The following is a 14,324-nucleotide window of genomic DNA, read 5'->3' as shown; positions in this document are numbered from 1 at the left end:
GCGCCGATCTTGACGAAGATGGTACCCTGAATGCCTTGGCGTGCGATGTGACTATAGCCCAAGTTAATCAGTCGTTCTTAGCTGCAGATATGGGAGTCTCGTTACCTCATCTGAGGCGGCTATATAGGCGTCTCTGCAGTATGCCTCGGGGACTGTAACTATGGCGGTTGATTGGCCGAGGCCATGACGACGATCTCGTGACTTGTACTAGGCAAAAGGTCAGGATGCAGGACTTCTAGTCGATGCAAAGAGCAAGGGAATGGAATGTTGATTGATTGTCATAAAATATACGTGCGTTCACTGCGCAATAATTTTGGACGATTGGCTCACCAAGGAATCTTGGGCTCGGGACCATATTATGAGAAGTTCGGCCAATAGGACAGCTGTGGTTTGTAGTCGCAAGTAATACAGTAGTACACAACATTATTTTATAAGACCCCTCGAAGCGTTTGTATATTTAATCTCACGATACTGTTGCTGCGTAGTTCTCAAAAGGATGTATGTAGTGCAGTATACGAGGCCTGTGTGTTGTACCTCGATCGAAATCGGATCCCGTCTGACATCGCACCCATCTGGTATGATGACAAATCACGCAGACATACTTCCAAACCATTTTCTCATCAAGCTCTTCCTCCCCTTCTTCAACTCGTCAACCTCCTCTTCCACTACGACGGCCTCCTCCAGCCTGCCCACCCACTTTGCAGGCCCTCTCTCCCGGACAGCTCTCTCCTGTGCTCTGAGCCAGTAGTCCTGTTCCATGTTACGATCGTTACAGGCGTTGGTATACCACTCATGCCACTCCTGATGATCCCAGCCGCACCTGCTTCCCCACTTCTCTTTGACCTTGTTCGCAAAGCCTTCGACCTCCGTCTGCGCGCAGGCCGAGCAAAGAGTCTCTTGCGGCAGAAACGAGGTACCGGGAAACGGTGTGCGGTAGTAGATGTAATGGTTGGAGTACGGTGTGTAGTAGGCCTTGCAGTGTGAAGACGTGCAAGGACGGAGTGTGTATCGCCAATCCCATACTTCTTCTTGGACCCCAGGTTTGGCTCTTTCATCGCTGCTTTTCTGGTTTAGGGGCACCGGAGGGGCGCCCAACACTCTTTGCTTGTGCTCCCGTACTAGCGCAGCATCTTTGCTTCTGCGATCACGGCGAAAGCCCTCTTTGAATATCTCGAACTCTGCGGCTATGACATTAAGGGTCTTACGCCCGGCACTCTGGCGTAACGTCTCGTATGCATGCTTGCATGCTGTATTGGCCTCCTTCAACTCTTGGCTAGCATGGCGCGGGCAATAGCCGTGAAGACGAGCCAAGTCGTATGGGCCCTGGGGGAGGTAGTAGTTCGATCCTGTGTGGGCAGGTGTGTAATGCAAGGTGCATGAGGGATACAAGCAAGGTATATAATGATCGAGGGGGTTGTATCGGCCTGGTGGAGGACTACAGGGTGGCGACGGTTCCATGGCTGCTGGGGTGGATTGCGTGGACATACGTGAGTTGGCGGACAAGATGGACTGGTAGGAAACTACTCGGGATCTCGGGCTTAGAGTTGGGGGTTTATAATGAGCCGGTAATGGTATTCCAGTCCATCTCGTGTCCGATTCTTGGGGTAAAGTTGACTTGATCGTGAGGCTGCTCACCCGCTTCCTCATGACTTTGAAAGATCCACTTCGAGACAACGGGAGAGAGTCAGGACGTTGAAAATTTGGCGACTTTGGTGTTCCCCATGCTTGAAAGTTATCGATCTGATCCATCAAGGTTGCGGTCGGACTGGTAAATGATGGTATGTGATGGTATTGGGCCTTCTTCGAAGAGTTTGCTATTTTGTTGATCAGGGGTTCCGGTAGCTGTATAGTTTTTGGTCTTGCTCTCGGCCAGGTCTTTGACTTGGCTAACGGATCTGGTTCTGCGAAGCGTACCGCAGGTGGGGAAGACCTCCTGCTAGATGCCATGGTCACCGCGTCGGATGATTTCAGGCTAGGCTTCAGGCTCGATCGTTGAGGCCTCGGTGGCGTAGACGATGATGTTGTATTGGACTGGTCACTGAAGGATGACTGAGAAGAACGCGGCGTCGAACTGCCACTGGAAGCCGTATCGGCGAAAGGCATATTAGGAGGCATTAGTTTGGTTGTTGTTGAAGTACCGGTAGTGACTGTTGGGGAGCGACTTGTGGAAGTGCTGGTCAGAGGAAAATGGCTGACTATCGAGTTATGTGTACCCTTTGATTGCTGCGTCGGTCGCATAGTGTTGGTCCCTGGATGTAGAACCTGAGACATGGCGGGCGGGGATGATGCCGGAAAATTGCCGAATCCAGCCTGGCTTCCAGGGCTCATCGATGAAACGAAAGGAGATCTAACGGACGTGCGTGGTCCAGCAGGAAAACGGCCGCCTCTGAACTGGCCAGAGAAAAAGGTGGATTGATGATGCGGACAGGTGCTGAGGACTCAACCAAAAAGCAAACTTGAGGACGAGTGCCGACCAAGCCAAGGACAGTGCAGCCTGCGTGAAGGCACTTGCATCATCTAAAAGTACTCTGGACATCGGAAAGCAAGAAAGAGTAAGAGGCACAGCACATGGGGGCGGAAAGGCTTTGTGGATCCGGGCTCGTTGCCCACACTGAGATACGCCGCACAACGCATCGCCCCTAAAGTACCGAATACTCCCTAGCCGTGGCAACTTCTTGCAGAGCCAGGCCAGGATTTGTTTGTCGAAGTTTCTCAGGCTGTTGGATTCGAAAATTTATGCGTAAGGTCTGCAGCGTGAAGAGGCGCAGTCCAGTGCCAGTCAGCCTCGCGAACACGAAATCGCAATGTGATTGGCACCGTCAAACGTAGACCAGCCCCCGCATGGTCGGAGGTAGCTTTGATAAAAATTACAAATTTCACGTGAGTCAGTAGGAGGCTAACGAGGTGTAGGAGACACTTGGCGTTGCGCTATGCAATCTATCCGTACGACAGGCTGTCGCACATGTATGGTACATCTAGTCCGAGACTCTGCCGATCGCCCCCAAATGGTGACAAAGTATTGTACAGGGCCGTCTGTCACCGAGCTGGTGACCCGACTACAGCTTAGGTTTGGGTTGTTCTTGCTTGAGCATAGCTTCGGCAACAAGACGTCGCTGGATCTTTCCTGTTGCAGTCTTCGGCCTATAAGTGCGCAGTCAGTGTATGATTCATCTGTAATGTTATCGTTCACATACATGATATCGGTGAAGAAAATCTGCAATTTGTTAGGCTATGTTTCAAATCTGTACGTTTGATTGGGTATTGACATACCTTTTTGGGCAGCTTGAACTTAGCAACGCGATCCGTCAGCCACGTCTTCAGCTCTCCCGCAGTCAGGGCATGGCCCTCTTTGACCACGATCGCAAGACCAACGTCTTGGCCGTACATCTCATCTTCAATCGCGAAACTGACAGCTTCAGATACTGCGGGATTCTGCGCAATTACGTTGTCAAGCTCAATAGGGCTGATCTTTTCACCACCCTTGTTGATGAGCTCCTTGATGCGGCCGGTAATGATAACATATCCCTCAGCATCTTGCTTGCCCTGGTCTCCAGTGCGGAAGAAGCCATCCTGCGTGAAGGATGAGGCATTAGCAGCTGGGTTGTTGAGATATCCCTTGGTAACGTTTTCACCACGAATGCAGATCTCAGCTTCTTTCCCTTGCGGCACCTCTTTACCAGCTTCGTCGAGGATCTTGACTTCGACACCCTGACCGAGCCCCACACTGCCAGGCTTACGCTGGTTTGGGGGGAGGGGATTACTGGTCATCTGATGGGCCGCCTCAGTCATGGCGTATGCCTCCAACACCGGAGCACCGAAAGCCTTTTCGAGTTCGTGGAACGTTTTGGGCGAGAGTGGACTGGAGCACGATCGGATGAAGCGGATGTTGGGCATGGGGCTTGGAAGAGGACTCTTGAGCAAGATCTGATGAATCGTCGGAACAGCCGTGTACCAGTTTGCCTTGTGCTCATTGAAGTCTTTCCAGAAGTCCGAGGCAGAGAACTTGGGCGGCACAATGACTGAGCCTCCTGAAGCCAGTGGCGCGAGGAAGCCAGCAAGCAGGCCGTGAACGTGGAAGAGAGGCATAACCAGCATGGTACGATCCTTGAGCGTCAGCTCGTAGGTTGCTTGAATGTTCTTCATCGTCCGTAACAAGTTGCGGTGCGTCAGAGGCACAGCCTTGGGGCGTCCAGTGGTGCCACTCGTGTGCAGCACGAGAGCAACATCGTCTGGCTGCGCAGACTGGACGGGCGCGGTTTTGCCCGCAAGCTTTCCAGCCTCTTTGACGTCCAGGACGACCTCGCGGCCATTGTAGTAGCATTCTGCGATGGCGGCATTGTACTTCCGTGCTGCGCGGACAGCTGCCGCATCTTGCGCAAACGCACCCTTTGGTACCAAGGCAATTGCTGAGCTCAGGTCGTCGATATAGAATTCGAATTCAGACTGTTTGTACGCTGGGTTGAGGGGCGCTGCGATAGCCCTCTGCCACGAGGCAGCGATGAAAGACACGATGAACTCGTACGTGTTTGGCAGCGCGATGGACACAGCGGCCTCGGCAGAAACGCCGACCTTTGCCAGCTGTTGTTGGAAAGCCTTGACATCCGCGGCAAGTTTTTTGTACGAGACGGTCAGGGCAGGGCTACCGGGCACGATGACAGCGGTCGAAGTCGAGTCCTTGGAGAAGGCGTGTTCCAGAGTGGTTGGGGCCATGACGGTGGATTACTAGATAGGGGATCTGATGGTCGCGATTAGAAGAACGCTGCGATGCGTGGGCTCCTGGGCAATGGTACCTTTATGCTTCTATGACGCGCAATGAAATCTACAATTGATAAGAAATACCAGAGCCTGCTCAGAGATATTCGGAGATGTGGAAATGACTTATCACGGATAAGGACTTGGATGACAGCATGGTAACAGGCGTTCCTGCATGCCCGCGCAATGCGGCTAAGCCTTAGCGTCGAGGGCGCGCCGAACGCCGGCATGCGGGCTGGGGTGCTTGGCGGCAGTTGACATCGCGCCTGCCGCTCCACCACCCTCACAACCACCTCGCTGCCGTAGTCGACAACCTCGCCGTCGCCGCCTCAGTTGTCAACCTTGCATACGCAAGACAGCTGCTAATCTCTGAATTCTTAGACTTGTAGCTCAGCCCGCCGCCGCTCACGAGTGACGTGCGCCAGTCGCATTTGCCATTGTTCAGCGCCGCACCTGCGCGTACATCGATATCAGCATGGCGAACCAGCCGCCGCAGAAGGCGCAAGCCCTGCCCAACCCATATGGTCTTCCCAACCCCTACGCCCAGAAAGGCCTTCCGAATCCGTATGCCTCGGCCACCATTTCCGCTGCGCCTGTCAAATATACAGAGGAACAGGCCAAGGCCGAGCAGCAGAAGAAACCTGGTATCTATCTGAACTGCTCCGTACCATTGCCTTGAAGCACGACTCATGTGATTGTCTAGCTTTTCATAACCCTCACCAAATCAAGCGTCCCCAGGCCAAGAAGGCTATCCCAACTGTCAAGAGGGCCACCATGCCTGTAGCTGCCCCGCTCTCTTCGTCAGTTCCCGGACCCGCCAATCCCCAGCAACATGGTATCGACTATTACCGAAGCACCGCAGAGGACGATGCGTCCATTCTGGAAGAACGCAGAATGCGCGCGTATGAGGAGAAGCAGAGGAAGAAAGAGCACAAGAAATTCACTAAGATGTACGGCCTACATGAACCTCTGGCCGCTCACAAACCCGACAAGCCATCCAACCTGCTAGCTTACAAGGCCCAAGGCGGCTACCGTCGTAAGAAGGAAGGGTTCACTGCCTTCTTGCGTGGAGCTGCCGCTCAGCACAAGTCTCGCGGTGGCAGTGAGGAAGCCAGCGGCACCCCGTCGGCGTCCTCTTCTAGTTCAACGCCTGCTACAGTCGCTACCAAGCCTTCATTCGCCCCGCCTGCATACTACGACGACAGCTCTGCAGCTCCCTCGTCCGATCCGTCAGGAGAAGATGCTTATGCCCGTCGCATGCGTCTGTCGCAGCAGCAGTCTGATACCGCACCGCCTCCGCCTCCATCGGTCACAGATGACTACGTCCCTCCGCCTCCGCCCCCACCGCCAGCTGATTCACCACCAGCACCCCCGAGCTATCAGGGTGCCACCATCTCTGCGCCTCCTATTCGATATGCGACCGCCACTATATCTGCGCCTCCAGTCCGGTACGAGCGTCCTGACGTACAGATGGAAGATGCAGACAATGAGCCCGCCCATGACGAACGTCCTGCCAAACGCGCCAAGATCAGCAAAGCCGAAGCTATGATGAACAAGATGGGTTACAAGAAGGGTCAAGGTCTCGGAAAGAACAACGATGGTGTGGTTACCCATCTGGAAGTCAAGAAGCGCAGGGTTCCTCAGGGCGCAGGCAATCTCGACGCGAACGGCAGAGTCCAGTCTCAACAGGTCTGGGATGTCAGTGGCGGTATGCGTATCCAGAAAGACGAGCCTAGCAAGTTCGGCGACAAGTCAAGTGTCGTGGTCACATGGGGTTGCGTCGACGATGTTGACTGGGACGCCAATGCAGAGCGTAACGACGGTGGTATCCGACAAGACATGGGCGAAGCATTCGGCAAAAAGGTAAGGCTTAAGATGTGGCCGTCAATGTACATATGCTAACAGAGTTCAGTTCGGTGGCGATGTCGAACGCATTCAACTGGACGAGAACAACAAGGATGGCGTAGTCTACATCCAGTTCAACTCTCCGATGGCCGCCCTCAACGCCGTGAACCGATTCGACGAAGGATGGGAATTCAGAGGCAGGAAGATCCGCGCCCAGTACTACGACGAGCGCAAGTTCCACTCCGGTATCTACGACTACTAGAAGCCACTTCTCTGCTCAGTTTTGGCCTGTCCCGGTCGTTAGCCTTCGAAGGATCGTTGGAGTATTCCACTTTATGATTGGTGTGACGGACAGGAATGACGGCAGAGAGGATCTGAGAGGTCGGCGCATGTGGCATCGCTGGTATAGATCTGGATATGCTTGAAGGGAAGATGTGTACGACTATATGGATTGGAGAGGAAATTCATGTTCGTCTTTTCAAGAGATTGGAGCTTTGAGCATCCTCCTGGTTGCTTTACAAGAAGTATTGTACTAGAATATGCCCAGCCTCAGCTCATGGTGTATCACCACGGAATATGAAGCCCGGATTTCACAACAAAAGCTCTGCAGACATGTCATATTTAGATTTCTCCAATCGAAACTTGACCAGCATGGAAGGTGATGAAACTTTATAAGGTAGCAAACGGGATATCGTTATCGTATCGTCTAAAAGGAGCTACGCCGCAGTCTCTGCACTCCTACTCGTACAGAAGTATAACATGTCCCCCCATCTAAAAGAAGACTCCAAGATTCGCCCGCTACTAACCCATGTCTCTAATGCGAGGTACGCCCGACTCCAAGGTATATATGCTCTTCTCTCACTTTCTACTAATTCGTTACTTCCGCCTCCAGCGCTAAGCGTTTCCAGGCTTCTCATCCGTATCAATATGCCAGACGACGTAGTTGGGCAATCCGTATACACCATAGCCTGCCCGCTTGGCCATCTTTGCAAAGCCCTCAGTCTCGGCTTGGTTTTCGAAGGGGTAGCAAGGGAAGTTTATGCCGGAGCGGTGGACGTCTGCTTTTACGATAATGTTTACGCCGCCGATGCCGTCGAGGGGTATTTCTTCGTCTTTGTCGGCGCGCCAGTCGCCCATCGTGGCCATGTAGCGGCGATTCGTGGGGTATTGTTTGTAACCTGTGAGTGTGTGAGCTGATGTCGAGGGAGGACTGCGAAGTGTAGGGAAAGTACCTTCCGCAAGCACAATATCTTTGTTGAGGGTGGAGGCAAGCTTGAGGCCTTCGGGAGATTCTTGCCAGGAGTTGTAATCGACTGAATCTTGTTAGTGAGGATCGCGGAATCGAGTGGGTGGAATACTCACAGCGCCCTTCAATGTCGACCATCTTGCCATTCTCCTCCTTGTACCTGTGGAACCAGATGTCTGTGTACTGTTAGTGAGAATCTTCCGAGGTTACATCTGCAACACGTACTAGGAACGAGAACATCCCGATCATGCGCCACAAAGTCCTCGATAATCTTGGACGGACTGTCGACAATATCTACATCCCTCCAGTATACCCAGCTGTGCTCCGGTTTCAAGGCAGTGTAAAGTAGGTAGTTCCTGGCTTTACCCAGCGCCTTTCTCCGTGGACCTTGTGCCTCAAAACTGTGTCTGTCCTCTACACTTTGCGAGAGTGTGACACCGAAATCTTTCTCGACGATCATGGTCGACCTGAAAGCTACTTCAGGGTTGTTTTGGACCCTCTCCAATTCCTTTGCCAATGCTGCCATGGTATCGTCCGTCGTGTCGCCAACCAGGAACGCCAGATCGATCAGCTCGTGGGGATACGTGAGTTGTGTGAGAAGGTCGAAGTGTTTCGCGAGGTAGTATGAGGCATCGCGGAGCGGAGTGAGGATCAGAACGCGTTCCTTGTTCTTGGCTGCGTCGATGGTCGAAGCGACGCCGTTCAGGTCGACGTGCTGGATTTCGGTGGCATTGACCTCTATTGGTTTGTGGTGGTTGAATATCACAGGGGTGTTTAAATGCGCGTGCCAGTCTTCATTCTCGTTCGCTGTCATGTGCATTGGAGGTTTCGAGGGGCCGAAGCAATAGAACCTGGGACATTATGATTAACGATTGCTCCATGTGACACATCGGGAGACCTGGCATACCTCTGCATCTCCCCAGCTGCTGACCCCATCGACCGCCATAGGAGCACAATCGCTGTGACCAGACCAATGGAAATGAGGAAGCGTGGGTTCCGTACTGTACTTATGACCTGTCTTGATGGTGGTAGCCGGGCTTTGGCAGCCTTCCACGAGTATCCTTTTCCCGCAAGCATGTTGAGTGGGTAGGATCCCGCGTGTTCCTTCTCCACCTCTTCCCCTCTGGCCTGTGATATGCGTATCGATGAGCTACGCGCTCGGACGCTATCCGTGTTGCTGGTTTCCCTCTGTGAATGAAGCGGCGGCGATCGCGACTGTGGCCTCTCCAGTTTGGCGGTTGAGAGCGCCCGGGCGCGCGACGTTTGGAGTGAGAACTAAATATTGCTGGTGACGTCGCAGCAGGGTCGGGGGAGAGCAGCGGCGGAAGCGACAGACGGTAATGACTAGTGAAAGCAGGACCCTGACTTGCTACACAGTGGGACACGCGAGGGAAGTGACGAAAGGGGTGGACGACAGGCGCAATTGCGTTGCAGAAGCAATTCGTTCAGTACAGATTACCGTTGAGCGCGACGAGCATGCGAATGACGCTAAGTGCAGATCAATCGCGATAGTGCCGCTGATGACGACGCCTCGGAAATATGATAGACGGTAATTCTCTCATAATTCACCGCAGACCACAACGAAGTGTCAATGTTACATGTTTGGCCTAGAACGTTGCTCAATATACTTGTTCCGTAGCGATTGGGCCCTGCGTGCCTGCCTTCCATTTTCCTGGTTCCCGCACGTGAAAGCATGTGCTGGGAACACCGACACCGGCCGCGCCGCGGCTCCTAGCAAGAGAGCTGCGTGGTACAGAATGTCGTGCATGGGATATGTTTGCGATATGTACGAAAGAGGCTCACTCGTTTACCCACATGATTTGTTATACGAACTTAGTGACTGCGGCCCGCACTTTAGAGCCCGCTCTCCGTCTTACCACCCATAACTTATGGGATGCTTGAACTAGGTATGCGAGACATGAAGGCCTTGTCTTGGGTTTTCATGAGCCGAAAGAGAGTTTGTGTGTAAATGACACTGCAGTATGGAATATTCAATGTGGAATGCATCGCCGCCGTTGCAGGTGCGCTGCCAACTAGCGGCGCAAGACAGTCTCAAAACTTAAGAGATCAAGTTATCCGGGATAACAAATTGAGCTGAGCTCCTGCACCACATTCGATAATTCGCCAACAGAAGCTCTAGCTGTTCTTTGAGCGCTTGCCCTTACACTTTTCCGTTAATTTTGGCAACACTATGAGATGATGGAGGTCTGTTGCGTTAACAAGACTGAAGCTGATGCGCCAACACCCACCACTGTTGGCGTTTCATCCTTCTTATTAAGAAACACTATCAACGGTACATGAAACAGCATAAACAGAAATGAGACATTTGAAACATCCGTTCGGGGAAAAACCAATGTTCAAGTCATGGGCGTTGAAGTTCGCAAAGACCTCAACGTGTGACGTAGGATTTCCAGACAAGCACATGTTGATTTGAACACATCACAAGCAAATGCACAGCAGATTTAAGAAAGACTGTATGCCACTATCCCAAACAAAGCAACTCCTCCTGCAATTCTGCACACCGTGTCGCGGGGCAGACATATATGTACTGCGAATTAACAGGCTGCTCGACCCTCGTAGCCAAATGATACATTCAATTGTTACATGCTGAACCATGAAACCGTCCCCGATGCCCCTTCAGTCCTCAGATGCTGAACTCTTGCGTCAGCGCCTGTTCGCTTGATGCTATACGCTATCAAAGAAAGTCAGGTGGGGGTAGTCTATGCAATTATGATGGAACGCCAGCGTCATGAGCTTTTTAGAGAAGGAGAACAGCGGCCATGGCGGCAAGGCCAAGGGCACCGTTAACAGCGCTGAGGGTGGTGGCGGCGCCAGTCTTGTCGTCGCTGCCACCCTGCTTGGTACCCTTGTGGCCCTCACCAGCGGGGTCAATGAGCTTGCCCTCGCACTTGTAGCCACCCTCGATGAGCTTCTTGTCCTTGAGGGGCTTGTAGGTCTTGCAGGTCTCGGTGACGTTGTCAGTGGACTGGAGGTTGAAGGCACCGGAGACGCTGTTGAGCTTGGGAGTAGTAACGCTAGGAGGTGTTAGCAAGGCATATTGTACAGCGAGTACGAAGCAAACTTACTCAGTGAAGTTACCGCTCATGTCGAAAGCTCCACCGATGCTCTTAAGGACAGGGAAGCCATCAATCTCGATGAGCTTGGAGTTGTTGGCGATTTGAAGGTTCCCGGAGATCTTGGTGAGCTGGGGGAAAGAGACGTTGGACAGGTTCTCGTTGGCAACAAGGGCAACAGCCTCGCCGACGGAAGTAAGGTTGGGAGCAGAGAAGGACTCGAAACCGTTGTTGTAGAGACCGAGAGAGCCGTTCAAGCGCTCGAGGGAGGGAACTGAGACAGAACCACAGAATCGGAAGGTCAGGTTGCTAGCCCAGATGAGGTTGGGCAGCTCGACCTTGACGGCCTCGTTGTTGTCGGCAAGAGTCAGCGATGTCGAGACGTTGCCGAGCTGCATGGAGATCTCATCGATGTAACCGTTGTTTGCGATGAAGACAGTGTCGACTTCCTCAATGTTGATACCCTTGAGCGAGCGGAGAGCGGTGTTCTGGATGTCGACCTTGTTGGCCTTGGTGACCTCGCCAGTGAAGCCAATCTCCTGAAGAGCGGGCAGGGCGTTCCACTTGATGGAGTCGATGGCCTTGAGCTTGGGGAAGTTGACGGCGTTGAGACGAGTCAAGTCGTTGAGCATCATCTCTCCATCGAGCTCTTCGAGGTCGCTGGCGCTGATCTGCTTGAGTTCGGTTGCGGTGTCGGCGATCAGATCACCCTTGATCTTCTTGACGCCGGGGAAGGAGATGTCGTCGGTGGTACCAGTCGCAATGGCGATGTTACCGGAGAAGGTTGAGCAGGAAGCAATGGCGCTGGCGTCACCGGCATTCTGGATGGTGGTGGTGGCGGAGACACTGCACGCAGCTGGAGTCTTGTCAGTCAATGTTGACGCGGTCTGGTGTCGTGGAGAGCATACCGTACGCGCCGCTGGCAGCAGCCAGGGCCGGGAGGGCGATCTTCATCATGGAAGGCATTTTGTGTAGTGCAAGTGGTTTGGTAACTGGGAGGAAAAGTCAGCGGGCGCGTCCATGAGGCGACAGAGAAATGTGGACTGGCAACACGGACCTGGGATATTAAGACTGCTCGTTCCGGTTTCAGTTGTGCGGGTGCTGCGGGCTAGTTGTCGAGAGTGGAAAGATGCTGGAGCGAGGGGAAGAATTAACAAGCAAAGCAGACAATATTAAATAGAGTAGTCCCAGAGACGCGATGAAGAAGGCGCGGTCGTCGGTAGCGAGTGTGGGTGAAGACTGAGAGAGGAAGGGCAAGAAGGCATTCTAATGGGAGCAGGCGCCAGAAAAGGGGAGCGCGGTGGTGCCAGACCGGGCAGGCGCTAATAACGCTAGTGAGGCCGGGTGGAGATCATAGGCGGCCAGAGCGTGCCCACCATCATCGATCAAGCAAGCAAGCAAGCCAGAGTGAATGTTGCAAGCGGGCCTGGGGCCACGCACTGGTTGTGGTTTCGCCGCCTGCGCGCGACGACACCGCCAGCAGTGCTGTGGTTGCTGCACGCTCGTGGCTACCCGCATCGTGTTGCCATGACTGCACCACGACGGCCGTACCGAGCGCGCGGACAGAGTGGTTTGACAGGCGAGGGCTACCACTTGTCGACATCCATTATCCATGATGCCTCCTCGCCGCCCGCTGCACGCTGCTTGTCGCTCTTAGCTTCACGTGCCGAGCATGCTGCTCCCAATTTCAAGCTCTGAATCCTCTGCCTGCCCTGATAAGCACCATGCAGCATCCGCAAACAGCAGCCTCTCATGCGTGAGCCTCAACAACAGGGGTGGCGTCTGGGTCGCCGCCCTGTCGCCCTAGGAGACGACCATCCGCTACTGTGCCCGCACCATTCCGCTGCTCGTCAACGTCTCCATCCGTCTTCGACGGACCTGTTAGTTTTGCTGGTAACCGCTCACTACGCGGCAATGCGGCACCTTCGCTCCTTGTCCGCCCATCCAGAGTCTTCTTTTGCCACTGTCTGGCCGACTCGAAACACAACAAGCACCGTGGATTATTACGCGGCCTTTTACCATATCCGCCACCCCTGTCCAATGGTTTCAATGCGGTTGAACCCATGGATTAGACCCGTGTTAGGTATAGCGCAGCCGTTGCAATCTCACGAGACACGAACCCCAACAGCGGTTATAATTACACCACGACCTTGCGCGCTCGAGCTCTATTGCTGCTTTCAGCCGTGTGCACTTGCCTCTCCTTTATATCCATATCGCCCCAACATCTGCATTGCGTCTCATTTCGTTATTCTCGTTCTCCAGACGGCTGTTGCGACGAACCACCTCGCTTATCGTCCACCCCAAGCGACAGCCTCACCATCGATCCTTCCTGCCAAGCTTTTTGCTTGACGCGCATTGATTGACCTCTCATTTCCAGCCTGGGGCTCCGGAGATCCACTTGCGCCGCACGCACAGCGTCGTGTTTGCTGCGATGACGTCGGCAGTTACAATTGTTTCAGTCTCGGGGTTTTTTCTAGAATGGCCCACCACGTCCTACAACGAACAAAATGAACAGGTGCACTGCCGTGCAGACAAACACGAAAGCAACAGTCGACAGAATCCCAAGGTAGTGTCAAATTCTGAAACAACCTGTCATCCTCTGTGAGAGCTAGGTGTGCAAGTCTTCCATCGATGGTCCTGAAGTCAGCAACTCTATATATTAGTCCACTTTTCCGCCCTCCCAAATACCCGTGCTCAATGTTGCTATGTCGAGCTTACTTTTCCACACATTAGGAGCGAGCGCTACAACCTCCTCATTCGTGCCGCTTTGCGCTTCCGACCTCGTCTTGCGGCAGTACTGGAACAAGCCTATCTGGCCGATTAGTGGGTCCGTCTCTGATCCTTCCACAATTCGCGACTTTGAACATCATGGGCATTTGCGACATCGTAGATCAGTGACATTTCACTTACTAAGGGAAACACAAAGTCGGGTAGAGGAACACATTTGATGCACTTGTATAGTATACGAAGTTGCGAGGTCTTCACGACGTCTGGAGAGCATGTGATGGGCTGTCGCCTATGACTTTCCCACTATCCTTCTGGCGCACCAAAGATCTGTTGGATCATCAGTAGAGGCTGCTCTTGTTTCAGTCCTATGGCATCATCCCAACTCGCTGGAACGAATTTTTCGATCTGCCTACATGCGAATCACTCGCAGGACATCATTGCCCACATGGAAGGGCACGGCGTACCATACGCTTGGCACTTTCTGTCTTGTTACTGAGTTTCTTCCGCACTTTTGGCTACACCTACACAGCAAAAGCGGTTCGTGGATATCCCTGGCGAAAATATCACTAGATACTTCCGCATACCAGCACAGCAGCCAATATCGAACGTTGTTGTATGATCCAACTGGTCCATCCACGATGGATATGGTTTACCGTCTCCGACCCACATTCCATCTCCAC

The 14,324-nt window shown here is 53.2% G+C and overlaps 5 protein-coding genes across 5 annotated transcripts; 1 reads left to right on the top strand and 4 right to left on the bottom strand.

Moving 5' to 3' along the window:
- Window positions 1–588: 588 nt before the first annotated feature.
- On the bottom strand, window positions 589–2,115 carry BKA58DRAFT_310894 (uncharacterized protein; the record flags this gene model as incomplete). The annotated part of the gene is made up of 1 exon (XM_046167313.1): window positions 589–2,115. One exon carries the CDS (start codon window positions 2,113–2,115, stop codon window positions 589–591), a length of 1,527 nt encoding a protein of 508 aa, XP_046027521.1.
- Window positions 2,116–2,692: 577 nt separating this feature from the next.
- Window positions 2,693–4,910, bottom strand: BKA58DRAFT_123991 (uncharacterized protein). The gene is made up of 3 exons (XM_046164222.1): window positions 3,271–4,910; window positions 3,195–3,214; window positions 2,693–3,141 (listed from the first exon to the last, which is right to left on the bottom strand). The coding sequence occupies exons 1-3, from the start codon at window positions 4,708–4,710 to the stop codon at window positions 3,057–3,059; spliced, it is 1,545 nt and encodes a 514-aa protein (XP_046027520.1). The 5' UTR covers window positions 4,711–4,910; the 3' UTR covers window positions 2,693–3,056.
- Window positions 4,911–5,022: 112 nt separating this feature from the next.
- BKA58DRAFT_380009 (uncharacterized protein) lies at window positions 5,023–7,252 on the top strand. Its single transcript, XM_046169863.1, has 3 exons — window positions 5,023–5,396; window positions 5,456–6,615; window positions 6,665–7,252. Exons 1-3 carry the CDS (start codon window positions 5,228–5,230, stop codon window positions 6,857–6,859), a joined length of 1,524 nt encoding a protein of 507 aa, XP_046027519.1. The 5' UTR covers window positions 5,023–5,227; the 3' UTR covers window positions 6,860–7,252.
- Window positions 7,253–7,491: 239 nt separating this feature from the next.
- BKA58DRAFT_311673 (mannan polymerase II complex ANP1 subunit) lies at window positions 7,492–9,091 on the bottom strand (the record flags this gene model as incomplete). The annotated part of the gene is made up of 5 exons (XM_046167344.1): window positions 7,492–7,775; window positions 7,830–7,910; window positions 7,960–8,019; window positions 8,069–8,694; window positions 8,751–9,091. Coding segments are annotated over 5 exons (1,392 nt in total), but the record flags the coding sequence as incomplete, so codon positions are not given.
- Window positions 9,092–10,527: 1,436 nt separating this feature from the next.
- Window positions 10,528–12,065, bottom strand: BKA58DRAFT_123865 (uncharacterized protein). Its single transcript, XM_046164220.1, has 4 exons — window positions 11,975–12,065; window positions 11,826–11,909; window positions 10,930–11,773; window positions 10,528–10,878 (listed from the first exon to the last, which is right to left on the bottom strand). The coding sequence occupies exons 2-4, from the start codon at window positions 11,881–11,883 to the stop codon at window positions 10,602–10,604; spliced, it is 1,179 nt and encodes a 392-aa protein (XP_046027517.1). The 5' UTR covers window positions 11,884–11,909; window positions 11,975–12,065; the 3' UTR covers window positions 10,528–10,601.
- Between the last annotated feature and the right edge of the window lie 2,259 nt (window positions 12,066–14,324).

This window comes from Alternaria rosae, assembly GCF_020736505.1.
Source record: "Alternaria rosae strain MPI-PUGE-AT-0040 chromosome Unknown BKA58scaffold_3, whole genome shotgun sequence".
Taxonomy (NCBI): domain Eukaryota; kingdom Fungi; phylum Ascomycota; class Dothideomycetes; order Pleosporales; family Pleosporaceae; genus Alternaria; species Alternaria rosae.
The sequence above is the reverse complement of the archived record's forward strand: the minus strand, read 5'-3'. Positions and strand labels throughout refer to the sequence as shown.